The sequence below is a fragment of the Xiphophorus maculatus genome, chromosome 24, assembly GCF_002775205.1.
Source record: "Xiphophorus maculatus strain JP 163 A chromosome 24, X_maculatus-5.0-male, whole genome shotgun sequence".
Classification (NCBI taxonomy): Eukaryota; Metazoa; Chordata; class Actinopteri; order Cyprinodontiformes; family Poeciliidae; genus Xiphophorus; species Xiphophorus maculatus.
In genome coordinates, this window is record NC_036466.1 from 1,315,401 (window position 1) to 1,334,278 (window position 18,878).

Consider the following 18,878-nt stretch of genomic DNA (forward strand, 5'->3'; position numbering starts at 1 on the left):
TTTATTCTTATGAAAAGTAGCAAATCTGACTGATGTAAACATTTCATGGAGAATGTTGGTGGTTTGCTCGACACGTGGAAAACTGACACAGGAGGAAACTCGTTTTCACCCACAGCTGCTGGTATTAGTTTGTTTCACTTTTGAATCCTCTGAAAGTCTAAAGATCATTATACAATCAAATGAATTCAAATATTCCTTCTTGCAAATGCAAATATTTCTCTTTAAATAGCTAAAAGGGGGCAATTTTTGCGTTTTCTATAAGGGTATACGTGGAAATTGAATGAGTCACGCATGAATCATGTTCAGTCTGATACCTGTGATGTAGATACCACACTGGAAAATGTATTTCTGGTGATTTATTTGTGACAGGAAATTCAATATTCTAATTATTTAATGCTGCGAATAAAATTTAATTCTCTATTTAAACGTTAATTGTCAAAAAAAAAATGAGCCAATTAATTGTTTTTGTCAATAAGAGCACTAATTATGAGCTTCATCAAATATTTCCTGCAGTTTACGCTTTTGGAAACATACATATTTTAAGTATTTTTCGGCTTTTCGTTCAAGTAATTATTTTTTAACAGGTTTTTTTTTTTCCTTTCCATATGTCTCACAAAGATCATTGAATGGCTCAGTTGTTCAAACCAATAGTTTGGGGAAATTATTTTAGTTTCACTCACTTTCCTTTTTCTATAAGAGATTTATTTCCCTATTTATATATTTTCCAGGCTGTTAAATTGTAGTTTATCACTAACTAGAACAATCTCTGCTTTCCTTAGAAATGGAATATTGAGATTGAAAATCACAACATGTAAAATACTTATTCTGTGCAAGTTGATGACTGGCTATCAAAGTGTTCAGAAAAATGACTTACTTTTTTAAAAAAAAATTAAATAGAGAAGAGGAAGCAGGCAAAAAGAGCGGAATAGAAACCAGAACAAGAAAATATGGGAAGGAAAACAGAAATCGGCTCATCGAATCAAAATGGCTGAAGGAAGGAGGCCTGCAGATACCTGAGAACTGCAATGGTTAGAAGACAAACTATTGGGAATGTGGATGTTTCTCATACTATATTCAGCCTAAATATGGATTTATTAAAATATGTTTAAAAAAAATGTCCTGTTGCTTTATCCTGGAGGAAATTGTTTTGAAATGTTTGTTTTAAAAACAAAATAAGCCTAAAAAACAGCATCTTGTTTCTAAACCAACAGGATTGACATTATGGATGACCTGTCCAAGTTTATTACCTTTGACCCAATAGAAAACTTGTTCTGTCTCATCCAAATGCTGTTTCTGAGGCTAAACCTAGAACCTTAAAGGAATTGTGGAATATAGTCCAATCATCCCAAATCTTAGAGGACATTTTTTGGTAATTTATTTATTTTCTGGATAGTGGAAACATGTTCTATTATTTTTAACAAATCCCTCAGTTTTATGCTAACTCACCACTAGGTGGCAGCCCTGTTTGCTTTGCTGTTTAACAGGATCTTACCAGGTTTTTCTTCATCAATTTTGAGCCCACCTTCACCTTCACCTTCACCTCCACTAACAGTAACAGAGGAAATGATGCAATAAAGATTTGTATTAACTCTTCTTGTTTTTGCCGTTTTAACAGCAGCCTGCGTCTGTGACACGGTGATTGGTGGGTGACTGCATGCAGGGCTGGGACGTGCTGTGTGAGAAAAAGGAGCGTGTGTCTGCAGCCATGAGTAACGCGGCGCTGCACGTCAACCCTTCGCACTTTCAAAACCGCAGAGGTAACACGTCCCACGGCCCATCCTCCCCTCGGGTTTCGCGCGGCCCTGCAACTGCACATCCAACATTTCCTACCACTCTCCTCGTTTCTTTTTAAAAACCCGTTTTGATCGCAGGGTTTTGCTTCAATAACTTGCGATCGACGCCGCGCTGTGGTTTTGTCACGGCTGCTAGATGTTTCCTGTGATGCTGCTTAATGAAGTAGATAAAGATATCTTATCTTGCCTTTGCGGCTAAAGAGTTGCTCACTTTGATTTATTTATGAATACAAATGTGGTTTTACGGAAAGATTTTGTCATTTTTCTAGAAAAATCAGTAAGTTCTCAGTTTTAGACCAAAATCTAATTTATTCTTACACTTTACTCTCCTGTTTACGTTTATATAATACTTTACGTTTCTGCTTTAGTCAAAATTGTTCTCTGATGATGCTTTGTGGCCGTTTCTGGTTTGGGTGTTTCAGGAGACTGCAGATGGTTTCATTCTGACCTGAAAGGTTTTGCTTCCTGGATTCAAGCTGGAAAAAAAACTGAACATATGATTTGTTAGTATTTCAAAGTTTTCCATTTATAAGCCGGCGTCTTCTCTTTTTTCTCTTGATTATCACCTGTATGTCAACATTCATTACTCACTTAAACCACTAAACCTGTCAAATCTACTGAGCAACTTTAAACTCAATCAGTTCAGGAAGCAGAGTGTCAAAAATACATCAGTTGAAGCCACAACTCACTAAATTGAGCTTTTATTAGATTTTCCTTTCCTGAAAAATGAAACACTTTTTTTCTTTATCATAAAAGTCTCCTGATTTAAAAGTTTCTCGTTTTAATAAAGTACGCTACAGGAAAAAGAACAAAATTCATTCAAAATTTTCCATGCAGCCTACAGATCAAACAAATGTCAAAGTTTGAGAACACAATTTGATCAATTCAATTCAAAAGTTATTTACTTATCCCAAAGAAAATTAAATATTGGCATAACTCAAATCATCCTAGTATCTTTAAGAGTTGTTAAGGATGATGATGCTGTGGGCAGTAGCAGTCAGTCTTGCAGCAAGTCTGAAGAGGCCTCTGACTGAAGGCTGTTGCTGCATGACAGCTTCATGGCTGTTATAACATGCTAAACACAGATGGAAACTTCAACGGGTAAAATCTTTGCAATAATGTACTTTGTTTTCACTTTTTCACTACTTTTGTACATAAAGTACACACAGAGAAGTACATTCACTAGCTAAGACAGGCCAGATAACAAAACTCATGAGAAATAATAATTCTCTATATATTACAACAGCACTGATATTATAAATTAATCTTAAACATTTTCATAGTTTTGATCAGAAGACTGGGAACATGAATCATCTGCCTTCCTGCTTCTTCCTGCAAAATAGATACAAAGTTCCAATTAGCATGTTTTTGTTAGCTCTTCTGCATTAATAGAATGTATTTTACCTTTTAGATGTTTGTAAATAAACTTTAAAAGCTCCTACCTTTCAACACTATCGTTGATGTAACACTTATAGAAATCACTATAATGAGAAAATTCCAACAAGACGCTACATATAGTGTCCACACATGTACTGAGAGTCGTTCTCTGCAAGACAAGAGGACATTCACATTAGCATAAGAGCATTTCTGTTTGCCAATTCATTGGTGAAGGACGTTTTTTTTTTATGGAAAATATAAACCTGGTAAAAGTACAAAACAGAAGTAAGAAGTTAAAGTTTCTAACCTGAGGTTGGACTCGTCCGCAGTTGAAAACTTGCTGTTGTTGTGGACTGAGTGTCGTCTGAAAAAGCATGTTAATTTTTATGATTAAAGTGGGAATTTCTCTGTAAAAAAAAAAACCCTCCATGGATCAAACTTTTAGTTTAGAAACCAGTTATTTGCTGCGATGTTTTGCAAGAGCCGTGCGCCATGTTGACGTAAACGCCGCCACCATGAACGGTTTCATAAGAGGTTCACAACCCCACCGCTTCCTATGCGAGAGCAGCTTTAGTCATTTTGGAAAGCTAAAAATGTGTGTAGGTTCCAGCACTCTCTGATAAAACAATTTAAAAAACAATCATCAATGGAGATTTGATCAGTTGTAAATAGATTTAAATGTCCTAGTCAAGCTAAAGATTTGGCAAAAAGAAAAGTTTCCAAATGCACGATATCTGCATACTCCTGATTCAAGAGATGAAACTACATTGACTTTACTACCTCTGATCATATGTAAACTATTCACTCACCGTCAACAATGACGTTGATCATATGACTCACATCGCTTCCACTTTCACACCGATTTCCTCCAGAGTCACTTCTGAGAATATTTAGGAAAATAAGGTAGGAAACTCTTCATCTCCCAGCCTGTCTTAATGTGCCTGTTATCGCTGACACTGATCAGGACACGTTTCTCCTCTACTTTATACCAGTTGACTGCAGGTGTTGAGTTGCTGCAGAGCACGACTGGGCAATCAGTCCGAGTTCTTGTCCAGGACTCGCTTCATAAACTGTTTCGCCACACTTTCATCTCCGTTGTGCAGCCTGCATCAGGAAAGAACCAGACATAGAGTTAAAGACCTGGCATCCAGTTGCAAATCTTGTTATTTTACATCTACGTTTTAAATGTTAGGGCTGCATTATTTGTCCTACGCATCACTTATTGAACTGTGACACTGTAAAACGCTCTGTGTGATATTGAAAACCTTTCGTATGTTTTAAACACTTTGTTATTAACTGTACTGTGCTAAAGAATGAATTTATCTAGTTTGTTTCCTAGGTATTTAAACCAAAAACCGCCTTTGAACTGAATCTTCTTTGACAAGATAAAAAGGTTCATTTTAAGAGTTATAGTAACTTACCATCAGCATCCAGAGGAGCGAGGAGTCCGACTGAGATCAGGACATGAAAAAGGACTTTGGGTCTGAAAAAGATCATGTTGGTCTCCTGAATCATCCACTTCTGTTCAGCTTCTGTAGGTTCTGAGTATAACAGCACAACAGATGTGGTTGGTTTAGTTCCTGTTTGCTATTCTGGAGTCTCTGGTCATTCAACATAAAACCTCCTGTAAATGTTAATAGGCCTAATAGTCGATTAGAAGAAGAAACATTTCTGCTTCTGCAGTTGTTGTAGATCGCTAGTAAGTATTTTGTTCTTGTGGACAAAAACACAATACATACAAAAAGTGTGAAAAATGTTATTAAAGCTCATTATGTAGTAGTGTCTGTTAGTAAATCAGAGTCATAAGTTACTGTTTTAGGACAATCAAGATGATCCAAACCGTTTCTGCAGCCGTTTATACAGTAATGTTTCTGTAAGTAAACACGGAAAATCTTACCTGTATACACAGTGAAATGTTCAATAATATTCTAATGTATTGAATATGACTGTTTATTTGCTCTGCTGTTATTAAAATGTGTTTGATGATGTGAAATATTTACAGCAAGTAAATTTTAAAAAAGCAGAAACGAATAAATATGTCAGATTAATTAACTGAACTCACTGCAGAATCAACTCAACATAGTCAAGTTCATTTTCTTTGACTAGATTTCAACAAAGCTAAGTTGAGCTTGGGATGAATTTAATTATGTAACTATACTTGTACTTGAGGAATTGATTTTATTTTATGACTATATTAGTATATCACTTTACACATTTTAGAGGTCAGAATAAATTGGTGCTATCTTTCATGATGAACCTGCATTAATTAAATCCAGGTTCTCTTTACAGAAACCAAGGTTCAAAAACATGTCTGAATGATCTGTGTGAATCACTTTATTTTATCTGTTAACGACCATAAATAAATGTCCTCTGACCCAATATGAAGCAACTCTTTCTAAAATTGCAGTTCCACATTTTTACTTTCATACAGAAAAAACAGTGCAAGCATTTTTACCTCTGATCTATTAGGAAATGTAACTTAAATGTAAGTTAGTATTTAAAGTTTCTAAAGATCTGCTGTGTTCTGCTCTTTTATTTAAAGCAGGATCAAAGTTTATGTTTTAAGGCTGCATTGTTTGATCTTTGCATCTATTATTAAGTTGAGGAAGTGTGAAAACCTTTGTGATGTGAAAGACCTCTGCAGCTCTGATACAAAAACACAAGATCTCACTATGAGTAATAAGCTAAATTGTTTTAGGAACATGGTGTTGAACAACTTAGTTGTCTGTATGGTTTCATTTTGGACAACAGAAATAATCCGCTTTATCAAAGCTTGTGTGTTTTCTGAATTTTACAAATGCTAATAAACTTTGATGTAGTCGTCACAAGTCACTATTGATGCTCCATTTTATTCAGCCTCATTCGACGTGTTGGAGAGTTTTAGCATAAAGCTGAACCTAAAACAACCAATAGTTGCTCTTAGTAACTGATAGCCAACTAATTTTTTTAAAATGTAACCAAATGCAGGTTGATGTAGTTTTTCTATATTTTCATGTAATAATTTTATTGGTTTCCACAACAGAGTGACACTAAAAGTACCAGTTGTGTTTTTATAGATCTAGTTTTCTTGTCAAACATTGGAAACTGTGGATTTTATTACAAGGTTTTCAATAAAATCAACATTTTGTAGAAGAAAGCGAATCCATCCCGTTTCTGTTGGATGTTTTTCTTTATTTTAAGACCTAAAAATTAGACATAAAATAGGGGTTCTTTATACATATTAACACATTTTTTGTAGTTATCTTTATTTCTTGAGGCCAGGTAACATTTGTGGCTCTAAATTAGTTTTATTTAGTTAAATTTAGGGTAAAAATATCTCTTTGGATGTTCATTTGCAGACCTTTTGATGATCTGAAACGTTTGCAAATGACATTGATATCAGAAAATAAATCACAAAGTGGGCAAACACAAGTATTGCAGTACATATTGCAGTGGATACTTTTATGCTCTTCTCCTGACTGTTACCTTTCTACAATGAAATCATTTAAAAGCAAAGCAGTTTGACACAAAGACAGCAGGTTTATATTAAAGATGAATCAAGTTTATTAAAGACAACAAACAGATTATATACAGGTTGAAAAAGACTTGAGGCTGAAGTTCTCCTTCCAGAAGGATAACAACTTTAAACAAGCAACCAGAGCGGGAACGGTTTAGATCAAAGCATAATCATGAGTTAGAATGGACCAGTCAAAGTAAACCTAATGTTTACAAATGCTACATCATTCATTTATTCCAGCAGATTTTCAGTCATTAAACCAAACGTATAGCTGTGTCTCCTCTATCTGCCTCAGCGACCGGGCAGCTTCCCCTCCTGGCAGACCATGTACACAACAGAAGTTTGTTCCTCCGCCGGCGTTGGGTTTCCTCTGGGTGAGGACTGGACCTCTGTGGATTCTGTCCTTGATTTTCCTGCAGGATAAACAGTTGTAGTGACGGCTACAGAGTATTTAACTTACCAATTACAAGTTGGTGTTAAAAGAAAAAAGAATTTAAATATCTCACCTTTCAACCCTCGCATGCATATTATAGAAATAATAAACACTATGACGACAAAGGAACCAATCCCAGCAGTGGAGTATATAGACATCAAAAATGTGTTTGCTCGTTCAGGTACAGGTTGGTTATCTGCAGGGAGACAAAATAAAACGTGATACAAATGGTGTTTATTCCCCCAACTTAAAAATGTTCTTTTCTAAATATAAATGCTTGTCTTCTCACTATCTAATCTAAGATAATGTACATTGCTATGAAATGGTTTGGTTACATGTACAAAATAGAAGTAGGAAAGATTGAATTAGCAAAACCAAAATGATAGAAATCTAAACTTCTTACTTGTGACATTGTTTGTGTCCTCATGAATCCCTGTAGAATAAAACAGAGTCATAATCTTATAACTAGATATAAAAGTGTCTTTTTCAAATACAAATTCTAGTCTTTTCACTCCTTTTCTTTTTTTGACTATTCTGGTCTGGCTCCTTCTGCCATGAGACATTTTGTGCCTAACATAACTGTCAGAGAGACGTTTCCTATTCACTTTAATAACTAGGATTTAAAGTACTTTTCTGTTAGATAGGTGACATATAGTTCATATTACTCCATTGTTCATATTACTCTATTACTGCAATAGTTAATGTGGTTTGATCACTGGTCTCATCTTTTATGAGGCTTAAATTGGAGTCAGAACCAAATAGTACAATAGTTTTCAGAAGTTGTCTCACAAGTGAACTAAATTATCTGTAAGATATCACCATTTATATCTATTCATAATCTATGAAAATGTGCACTGCTAAAAAACAATGATTTATTTACATGTGCAAAATAAAATTAAATAAGCATGAAATAGTAATTCATATGTACAAATTCTGAATACAGATATAAACTTTTCCTTACTTGTGTCACTGGTTATTGTCGTACGAGGGTCATTTGTGCCCATATCTGTAGAACAAAACAAAGTCACAATCTTGTCACTAAATTAGTATTCATGCATGGATACAAATGTAAAGCTGGCTGATGTTACTTGTAATGTTGTTATAAACAATATATCTGAAAAATTACTCACCATAAACATCAATGTAGATGATGTGACTCCTACTGCCTCCACCTTTACACCGATATTCACCTGAATCACTGATGATGATGCTTTGAAATAACAAGTAGAATATCCCTTCTGATGGATTTGATCTTTTCCATTCCGTCTTCATGTGATTGTTATTGTTGTCATTGAGACAAATATGTTCTTCCTTAACTTTATACCAGCAGATTGTTGGTGGTAAATTGTTGCAGAACGCAACTGGACATTCAACCCTGAGTTCTTGTCCCAGAGACGCTTTATAACTCGTGTTCCGACGAACTTTTAGATCTGCTGTACAGTCGTCATCTGCAACAAGAAAGAACCAGACATTGAAATGTCATACCTGGGCGCTTTTTGCTGCCTTATTAACACTGCAAAAGTAGAAAATAAAGGTTCATTTTATAATAATCAGTTTGATTCAGCAAATTTGACTTGGAAAATTGCTGAAAAACCAGAACACTAGATGATTTTTAACTTGTGCAGAAAAATGTAAATAACAATTTCAAAAACGTGAAAATCTTCTTATTTAACTGTTAAAAATGTGTCTATTTTGATTAAAGTAGCTAGGATTTGGACTTTTCATGTCCAACCTGCTAAAAAAAACATGTTGCGTTGTTTTAATTGAAATCTGTAAATTATTCTTCACAAGTTTTAGCTAACAATTTTTCTGGAGCCTTTCATGCAAGTGTTGTTGGAAGACATGATGCAATGGGAAAATAAGGCTCCAACATCACTTTCCTACATATTTGCCTTTTTAGCAGAGATATTTGAATCACTAGCTATGCCTGCCTGTACCACATTTCTTTGGACATGTCAAAAATATTTCTAAATAATAACCATCACTTTCACTGATCATGTTAGACACACTTGTGCAACACTGATGCAGGATCAATGCTTCTGTGCTGCAAATACTGCAGCATTCATTCAATACTCAGACTAAACCTGTAATGCTCCACTCACATCAGCATGTTGAATGCTTAAAACTGAAATTAAAACTTATACTTTAATTCAATTTATGATAAAATTTGGTAATAATTTAAGTTGCAGCCAGTTAAATATTGCTTAGTTTGTCACAATGCAAGTAACATAGATGATTCTGTCACAGTTTAACATTGTGCATCCTTAACTTTTGACTTGTGTACCCACATTGGAATAGAAGCACCTAAAATGTAACAAACATGCTTTAAAGACTTAATTTTCCACAAAATCAACTTCATTTCCTGATGTTTAGACCAACCAAACGCTTTCTTCAACACATCGCCAAATATGGCAAGACAGGAAACAAAGTGACAGTAGCTTTATGTAAAATATCTCTTTACGCTATATGTTTTTAAAACATGTAGTAAAAATATAAATTATTAGTTTAGTTTGGCAACATAGAATTAAAGACGTCCAGGTTCATGTCTGGTTGTTTTACTTATACATGTTGGGTTTCAAGACTCTATTATTTAGTCTATGTGTCATCTTGTCAACTGCGGAACTGTAGAAACGCCGTGTGATGTGAAAAACCTTTGGTAAGTTTTAAACACTGTGATATTAAAGAAATTACATTTCATCTAGTTTCTACCAATATTTATTATGGAATTTAAACAAAACCAAACAAAAAAAACAGATTTCGACTGAATCTTCATGACCGACATTGTTACGGCCTGGCTATACAATCCATTATAGCTTAGTTTAATAGTTAATGTAATTTACCATCAGCATCCAGAGGAACCATCAGTCTGGCAGAGATCAGGACATAAAAAAGTACTTTAAAGCTGTAAGACACCATGTTGATAGTCTGATGAAGCGTCCACTTCTGTTCAGCTTCTGTATGTTCTGAGTTTTACACCACAGCAGATGTGGTTGATTTACTTCCTGTTTGCGATTATGGGGTTCTATAAACCCTCCTGCAAATGCTAATAGCTTTGATGAAGTCGATACAAGGAGAAACATGTGCTTCAACAGTTGTTAATTGTACTACTAGAAAAAAGAACCAAAGAAAACTAATGTTTTAAAATCAAGTTCAGACAATTTCAGCTGTGGATGTAATTTTTTTTTAAAGCTAGTTAAAGCTCAGACTGTTGTGACATAAAGAATGAAATCGTTATGTTCATAACTTTTTCCGCCCTTAGTGCGACAAACAGTTTAAACCAGAAATGCACATAAACGATGCTACAGTAAGTCAAACTAAAATGTTCCCGTTTTAGATCAGCTCGCTGCTCACTAATGATATGTATTGTACATATTGCAGTGGAGTTTTTTTTGCTCTTCCCCTGACTGGTACCTTTCTACAATTAAATCATTTTGATGTGATTTTTCTGCAAACACTGTGAGTCACCAAATGTCAGAGAAATTACACAAACACAGCAGATTTATATATAAGATTAATCAAATTTATTCACAAAAACAAACAGATTATGTCAATCTGAGACTAATCGTGAATAATTCTTTGCGGAACACAAATACAAATGATAAGTGACAATATGGCTGCCTATTTCTAATTTTTCAGAATGTACAACTAATACTTTGGGTAGAATGAAAACAGTCATGATGGGTGAAATTAGTTTCCTTTCATAAAATACATTTACCCAAGAAGAAAAGCTTATTTAATCATAAATAAATAAAAGAAAGGAAGGTGAGAACACAGTACTCTGTAGTCTAGACAGTCTGTTGTGAACGTAAACTTTATACAGGATGTGTGCAGATGTGTTACCTGTACAGGAAACATGACTATTACCTGTCCTCTGTCTCACTATTCTTTGTACAGTAAACAAAAGCTGCCTCACAGTTTCACTTTCACTACTTTGCAGTTTGGCTTACAGTAGTTCAAGATCACAAAAGCAAGAAGCTGTTCTACAAAAGCTCCACTCAGGGCAAACATGTTTATCTACTCATCTATGAAGCAGCTGTAAATTTTCATAGATGTGATGGGAAGACGAAGAACCATAATCATCTCTTGTCTGGCCTTTTTCTGCAGAACGGATACAAAGTTCAATGAGTTACAGCTCTCAGATAATCAGCCACCTGTATTTTTATATCTAGACTCCTACCTTCAATCACAGGGCGAAATTTCACAAACATCAGTATGACGACGGTGACAAAAATCTTAATGGCCAAAATGCGGAACATGTAATGTTTGAACATGTCCAGACTGGTCGGCTTCTCTGCAAGAAAAGAGAAGAACGTAAACAATCATAAGAAGGAAGGAGAACGCAACATGTGTTCAGATGTGTTTCAATCTGAAAAGTGTGGCACGGATTTGTGTTTAGCTGCCTGCAACCTGATACCCTGAGTTAAAAAAAAAAGTCCAATTTCCATATGATAAAGCGAAACCTACACTGAATTTGAAAGGAAATCTTACACTGCACATCGTTAATTTGGTGGGAGCAGCATCAGGCTGTGGGATGTTCCTCTTAAACATGGTCAGGGAAATTGATTAGGTTTGATTGGAAGGTTGATGGAGCAAAAACAGATCAGCCCTGGAGAAAAACCTGCTATAGAGGCTGAAAAATAGAGCTGGACAAGCTTAAATCCAAACACATTCGTGACTTAGAATGGCCCAGTCAAAGTCCAAACATAAAGTCAATCGGAATTTTTTGTTAAGACTTCATGTTTACAGATGTTCTCCATCCAACCTGACCCTGCTAGAACTACTTTGGGAAGAATGAGCAAAAATGTCAGGAAATGAGAAGTTTTGACTTTCTGTCACTTTAACTAAAGTCTCTAGTTACTTGTTGTGCTTTTATTTCTGTTTTGGAGTTTGCAGGAAAAGGTCGAATCATAAAAGGTCACACATGACTGGCTGCTTCTTCTACCTCAGTATTAACAGCCAGTAATCAGAGACAGATGTGATGCAGCAGCTGTGTCCACCAAATTGAGGTCAAACCCGCTGCAGAAACCCACAGCGCATCCTGTGGTTTCAAGTTTTTGCCACTTAAAACATGAATCAAAAAGCTTAAAATTAACATAACGGAATATTAAAAGTGTTAGCAATTTTATTAAAGTTGGTAACATTTAATATTTAAGATTTCCACGTTGAACTGGTTCTTTAAGTTGAACATTTTCTGTTGCTTTTCACATTCGTTTTGCTTCAGAATGTCAGAAAAGCAGATTTCCATTTGCTTTTGCTCTTTATTTTTTAATGATATTTCTCAATTTATGCAAATTAAGAAAGAAAATCTAAACAAAAATGGAAAATATAAACTAAAAACTACTACATAGCCTGAAATACGTTTGTATATCATACAATAAATAAGTATGGCGGTATGGAAATATTTCTCCGTAATATTTTAAGGTGCAAGTTGCTCTTTCATAATGTCTACTTTTCTCAAATATTTGCACAAAGTCAAAATGAATGATTTTGTAATATATAATAAAAAATGTAACACGCAGATAAATTATTGTAGTAATAATAACTTACTGTTATCATCCTGAGTGCCACCGAGTACCACTAGGATCAAGACATAAAAAAGGACTTTATAGCTGTAAGGTTTCATGTCGAGCACCTGAGAAATGATCCACTTCAGTGAAACTTGACTGCATTCTGAATTTTACAGAAAGTCACATGCGGTTGGTTTTACTTCCTGTTTTTGATTACGGGGGGTCTTTGGGTAGACAGTTCCTCCAGTAAATGTGAATCTACAAGCTTTGATGTCATTACAGGAAGAAATTTCTTTTTCTCCACACATTTCATTTAACTTCAGTTAATCTGCGTTGTGAATTTGTTTTAGGGAAATACTCATAATTACCACAAAAAAAGAATCAAATCCACAAGATTAAATCCAGATTTTTTTTTAGATAGACATTATTTCATTGCACACAGTGATTAGGATTACATTCTATCTTTTCAAAGAATCACAATCAGTAATCAGAATAAAATTTTCAGTCACAGTGAAAGTTAGAAAATGACTCATCTAATACCGTCCGAGGCTACAGTACCAGAAATGACTGAAATTCTTCCAAATAGTGATTTCAAGTCATGCACATGCAATGAAATCAGTATTTACTCGAATACGTGCAAAACATTCAAGAGAACAACAGTTTGGTTTTTTTGCTTCTCCTGTGTATATCACACATTGTAGTTTACATGCTCAGTTTGTAGACTGTAATTGCATTCATTATTGTCAAAGATCTGAATTACTGCTTGTTTGTCACACAAAAAAACTAAGTTTCATATTTGAGGAAAGAGTCCAAATAACGGCTGTACTTGTACCTCATAGCAGAGCAAGAAAAACATACATTGAATGAAGACGAATTTGAAGAAGAAAATACGAATTTGATGTTTCTGTAGGAAAGTTTGTAAACTGTATATTACAATTATGATTTTGCCAGTTAAAAAGTTTCCAGATCAACTCACCATTTTGCAAATCTATGTCCTTAATTTGCATTTTATTCCTGCCTACTTCTACAATTTTGCACTCATGTACTTTACCAATGTTTATCAGTTTAATTCTCTAACCTTTTTCATAAATTGAACAAGCATGTTGGTTAAATATGTTGGGCTACAAACAATTTTAAGTTTACACTGTAGTATTAGATTACTAATAGAAATAACATAATCCTGTGGTAGACAAATCTTTTCAAACCTGGTCATTTGGTCATTTTGACCAGCACCTAATGCATTAACATGCTACATATTTACTTTTATCTAAATGCCTGATATAATTAGCCAAATCAATATGTTTTTTCTAGTTCTCATTCAAGCTAGCTGCTGAATATCAATTATTTCAAAGATGTCTTCTAGCTCGTGTGTGACTCAACATTTCCAGTTTAAGAAAGTAAAATATGACGACCTATGGCTATTCTTGAAACACAACTAATAATATGGTAACTTTTTGGTGTTTGGTTTCTTTTAGCTTTGTGTTTGCTACACGCTAACTACAGAGAATAGCGTACTTTTTTAGGTCTTAAGCCACTGGTGGAGGAAGACAAAAAGATAATAAAATTGTCTTTAAGCAAATTAGACATGGTTACAAAATAAGGGTTTAGTCTCTTTTAGCTCTTTATTATGCTGTGGTGCCAACTAGCTAGCGTGTATTTAGCTAAGCGGTTTGGGTTTGCTAGCTCCATGCTCTATTGTGGTTGTTTAGACATTTTCTGTGCACTGAGTTGGTGAGGAAGCGCTGACTGATTTCTGTATCGTGTTCTGGAGCCTGAACGGGTGGGATAACCTACTTATTCATCTCATTTAGCCATTGTGGTTTACTTCTTGTAAAGCACCAAGGCCAGGAAAAGAGTCTTTAAACAAAGTGCAGATTGAAGAAAATTAGACAAATGTTGAATTCCTTTTGGTAAACAATCATAAAAAAAGTTACATGGTTCATTTCCTTTTGGTTTTACTTATGAAGGATGTGAAACGTGCTTTTTACTCCGCAGGCTACCGCCTGCAGTGACGCTGATGTTCTTGATTTCAGCTGGAACATTTTCCATCCCAAACAGAACAGTAGAAACCACACATCCAGTTTGTGATGCCGATGTCGTATTGTGCTTAAGCAAATCCGTCAGCATGTTCTGTTGTAAGATCGGTGTCTCCGAAAGGTAAAGGAAGTCATGATTTGAGTTGTTTGATTCCAGAATCCTTGCTGTGAGGAATCCATCCTGTGCTCCTCTGGAGAGGAAGATCCAGATTCAGACTTCATTCCTCTAGTGTGATTTATTCCAGCAGACTCTCAGTCTTCACACCAAACGTATAGCTGCGTACTCTGTCTCCTCTATCTGCCTCTGTGGCCGGGGAGCTTCCCTAGGTGGGGGTACATGGTTGAGAGCAGCATACACAACAGAACCTGCTTCCTCCGCCTGGGCCCCATTCCTGTTTCTGTCTCGTGTCCTCTGGCCGTAAGGCGGCTGGTTGTCTCTCGATGGCATCAGCTCCGCAGGTTGCCCTGTGGCTTTTCTCCCGCTGGGCCTGCGGGGTGGCAGCGGGTTGGGGCTTCCTCTTGGTGAGTGCTGGATCCCGCTGGTGTTTGGGACGACTCGCTCAGCCAACGGCATCTCCATGTACTTTAGGAATAGAAAAGTAGAAAGAAAACTTTAAACTAAAGTTTTCAAATTTTAAAGGCATAAACATGGAATGAAGAGGCTATAATCAGGTAAGAATAACTTACCTGATTTTCTTTTTGTTTCTCTTTCTTTGACTTCCCTGCAGGATAAACAGTTTGTTAAATGCAGTGGCAGTGACTGAGTATTTAACGTAGCAATTACAAGCTGATGTTAATAAAACTAGTAGAGAAGTCTCACCTTTACACCCTACCATGCATATCACAGAAATAATAATCACTATGACGACAAAGGAACCAATCCCAGCAGCAGAGTACATATACATCAAAAATGTATCTGCTGGATCAGTTTCGGGTTTGTTGTCTGCAGGAAGACAAAACAGAACATGATAAAACAAAAATAATGATAAATTATCCAACTTAAAAGTGTCTTTTTCAAATACAAATTCTAGTCTTTTCACCCCTTTTCTTTTTTTGACAATTCTGATCTGTTCCTTTCTGCCATTCATATGTACAAAATCAGGATACAGATATAAACGTTTTCTTACTTGTGTCATTGGTTATTGGTTTACGTGTGTCGTTTGTGTCCATATCTGTAGAGCCAGAGTTATAATCTTGTAAATAAGGAAGTATTCATGCATGGATACAAATGTAAAGCTGGCTGATGTTACTTGTCGTGTTGCTATAAACAATATATCTGAAAAATTACTCACCATAAACATTGATATAGATGATGTGACTCCTACTGCCTCCACCTTTACACCGATATTCACCTGAATCATTGCTGATGATGCTTTGAAATAACAAGTAGAATATCCCTTCTGACGGATTTGATCTTTTCCATTCCGTCTTCATGTGATTGCTATTGTTGTCATTGAGACAAATATGTTCTTCCTTAACTTTATACCAGCAGATTGTTGGTGGTAAATTGCTACAGAACGCAACTGGACATTCAATCCTGAGTTCTTGTCCCAGAGACGCTTTATAACTCGTATTCCGACGAACTTTTAGATCTGTTGTGCAGTCGTCATCTAAAGGAAGAGAAGACATTAGACATAAGATAATATAGATAAATTGTGCTTTTTGTGTCTAATTAGCTTTAAACTTTGAATGAACTTCTCACAAAATGCCCACGTAATTCAGGAAAATCCTTTTGCTACAATAAAATAACTGTTTGGTTTCTGTTCAATCTAAAAGCGACTTCTGTCGAATCAGATTTAACAAATACTAGTGCTAACAGGCTTTACATCTAAAAATGTTTTCAAATTTTCACCTTTTTTTGTCATTTAACCTCATGTCAATGTTTACACACCTACAGGTATGTCTCTCTGTTTCTCTGAAGCACAGTTATAATAAACTAGTTTCTTTTTTAAGCAGTTGCTTAAATAGTCAGTGTTGAGTTATTTTACATGAAGAGCTCAGCCTCTTGTATCACAGGAAGCTTTTCTGTTGATCCGCTAACTAGAAGATATAAGTTGACAAATTTTAAGCATTAGCATTCTCATTGGGCCTTTTTCCATCTTCATTAAAACTCAAAATAGTTTTTTTTTTGCCCTTAGGAAATTTATTTGTTTCATAGACTAGTTTTTAAAGTGACATGAGCAACTCTTCATCCTCTGTAGTTACTCTTCTTCTTCTTTTTTCTCAAACACCACACTTAGTTATGAGTTTATCCTGCCCAGCTGTTTTTTTATTATTATTATTTTTTCTAAATAATCAAATTATTCATTGAAAATAAGAAAGTCAAACGTTCAAACAGAAACTTCTTTGTTCTACTAACATGACGGAACATTTTAGAAAACATGATGCGACTTTTAAATAAAGAAACAAGTTACAGCCAATAAATTATGTTTCCACAAATAATATAACAGTTTAAAAAAAATAAAACCTGGAGAAAATAGGCTTTCAGTCAAATAGCAACTTTTCATTAAAAATGTTGCTTATTTAACCATTTGTTTACAACACAGAGGTCTGACAGCGTATAATTGAAATATGGATGCTAAAACCTTATTGTAGTTTTAGTTTAGTTTTTTATTGGTCAGCATTTTATTTACAGCTGTTTTTGAACCATAATGAAACTCTAAATGGAAAATTGACCAACATATTTGATGCGTATTGATTATTTTAACGATGACACTTGACAAAATGTCATGTTTATTGGTTTTCACAACTGTTGATGATGTTTTCTTTTATTTTTTTATGTTTTCAAGACGTAAAGCACTTTGAACTGCTGTGTTGCTGAAATGTGCCATACAAATAAACTTGATTGATTGATTGCCGAGTAAAAAATGGAACATCTAAATTATATTATCTTTTTTTTTCCCTCTTTAACTCAATTTGTAAATATTTTGTTATTGTGAGTTTTTAAACTCTTTCACAACATCCTGGTCATACGTACCGGGGAAACAAAATGAAAGAAAATTGTTTTTCAAAATCTAAAAAAAAAATAGTATGACATTCATCAGAGAAGAGAACCGACATTTCTATAAAGTATACAATCCATGTTTGCTAAAATCATCAGGAGCTTCGATTTTATTTAATCTGACTTCCCGGTGTGACATGTCTACTAGTTTCACTAATGGTCAGATTTTGCTGTGACCTCTGCCCTCTGGATTTGTCTGCACAAAAACCATTTACTTGGCCTCTGTAGTTACGAAAGGAAACATTTTCACTTACCGTCAGCCTCAGTGGTGAGGAACTGGACGGTCCAAATGGACCAAATCAGGACCACCCAGCGGTGCTCAAGCCTCATGATCTCTTCGCTCGTTACTATCCGGTCACATCCAGCTCAACTGAGAAATCTTCCTCCGAAAACATCATTAATTTGTTAAACAAAACAGCCAGAGCTGCTTCCTCTTTGGCTGCCACTCACACGCCCTGTAACGTACGGTACTTCTTCCCCTTGAAAGTAGACGGGATTATAGTTTTTGAGGTGAGAATCAGGCGGTGGGTGGTCTCGCTTCTGCAATTTCTGCAGGTCCGACTCAGGCCAGGGCTTCCCCTTCTCATCCAGCTGCAGCAAATATCACAAACTGAGCCAAAATCTTCATCGTTCTCACAGACCTTGCTGTCGTTTCCGAGGCGTCTTTCAGTCTGTGCACCTTGACACCGCCTTCATCACTTCTTGACAGCCTCTGTGGTTTGCTATCTTCAAGCTGACTTCCTCTCCTTTCTCCTCTTCTTTAATCTCCGCCATGTGCATCTCCTGCAGCGCTGCGCGACCTCTTGCAGAGCGCCTGTGGTTTCAGTGGAGGTTGTAAGGTGCTCTGATGAGCAGATGGGGACCCCACAGCCTCTTTAATGGCTTCAATGCCCACTGTGTTGATGGTGTTTTGGTGGCTTTTATTGGGTCAACACTGTCACCACATGAACACTTACACCTTGTGAATCAGCTATATTCAGATTTTGAAGAACCATTTAGTGTTTTTTTGATATTATAAGGATAAAAGACTAGACTTAATTATTTAGTGATGTTTTTACCATGAAATATTTTAATTATTTTCATAATTGCCAAGTAGACGTAGACAAGACAGGCCAAAGTGAATAGTCGGCTGTCATCTTAAACAGTTTTTTTAATATTATTATTTTTAGAATTTTGTGCCTCGTATTTTTTGTTGTACTTTTGTAATGTTAGGTTCTACAGTTATCATTTGAAAT

General features: G+C 35.4%; 2 protein-coding genes across 3 annotated transcripts; both read right to left on the reverse strand.

The window, feature by feature from the left end:
• Window positions 1–6,749: 6,749 nt before the first annotated feature.
• On the reverse strand, window positions 6,750–10,038 carry LOC111607676 (B- and T-lymphocyte attenuator-like). Its single transcript, XM_023329904.1, has 6 exons — window positions 9,940–10,038; window positions 8,230–8,547; window positions 8,061–8,105; window positions 7,503–7,532; window positions 7,173–7,295; window positions 6,750–7,079 (listed from the first exon to the last, which is right to left on the reverse strand). The coding sequence occupies exons 1-6, from the start codon at window positions 10,013–10,015 to the stop codon at window positions 6,958–6,960; spliced, it is 714 nt and encodes a 237-aa protein (XP_023185672.1). The 5' UTR covers window positions 10,016–10,038; the 3' UTR covers window positions 6,750–6,957.
• A 1,238-nt stretch (window positions 10,039–11,276) lies between these two features.
• Window positions 11,277–18,309, reverse strand: LOC106700053 (B- and T-lymphocyte attenuator). Of its 2 annotated transcripts, XR_002752333.1 has the most exons (7): window positions 17,898–18,309; window positions 15,935–16,252; window positions 15,770–15,814; window positions 15,463–15,585; window positions 15,330–15,364; window positions 12,647–15,225; window positions 11,277–11,390 (listed from the first exon to the last, which is right to left on the reverse strand). XR_002752333.1 is itself a non-coding variant. In XM_014473764.2 (6 exons), the coding sequence occupies exons 1-6, from the start codon at window positions 17,971–17,973 to the stop codon at window positions 14,902–14,904; spliced, it is 921 nt and encodes a 306-aa protein (XP_014329250.2). In that variant the 5' UTR covers window positions 17,974–18,309; the 3' UTR covers window positions 11,277–14,901. The 2 variants fall into 2 exon arrangements, 1 of the variants encoding a protein (XP_014329250.2); XM_014473764.2 differs by having other exon boundaries at window positions 11,277–15,225.
• Window positions 18,310–18,878: the final 569 nt, after the last annotated feature.

Coding starts and splice junctions, on each gene's coding strand:
- LOC111607676 (XM_023329904.1), bottom strand. CDS start 10,015: ATGGTGTCTTACAGCTTTAAAGTACTTTTTTATGTCCTGATCTCTGCC. Junction 8,548..9,939: donor GGTTCCTCTGGATGCTGATG/GTAAATTACATT, acceptor TTCTTGTTGCAG/ATGACGACTGTACAGCAGAT. Junction 7,080..7,172: donor ATGCATGCGAGGGTTGAAAG/GTGAGATATTTA, acceptor TTTATCCTGCAG/GAAAATCAAGGACAGAATCC.
- LOC106700053 (XM_014473764.2), bottom strand. CDS start 17,973: ATGAGGCTTGAGCACCGCTGGGTGGTCCTGATTTGGTCCATTTGGACC. Junction 15,586..15,769: donor ACCAATAACCAATGACACAA/GTAAGAAAACGT, acceptor GTCTTCCTGCAG/ACAACAAACCCGAAACTGAT. Junction 15,226..15,329: donor AGAAACAAAAAGAAAATCAG/GTAAGTTATTCT, acceptor CTATTCCTAAAG/TACATGGAGATGCCGTTGGC.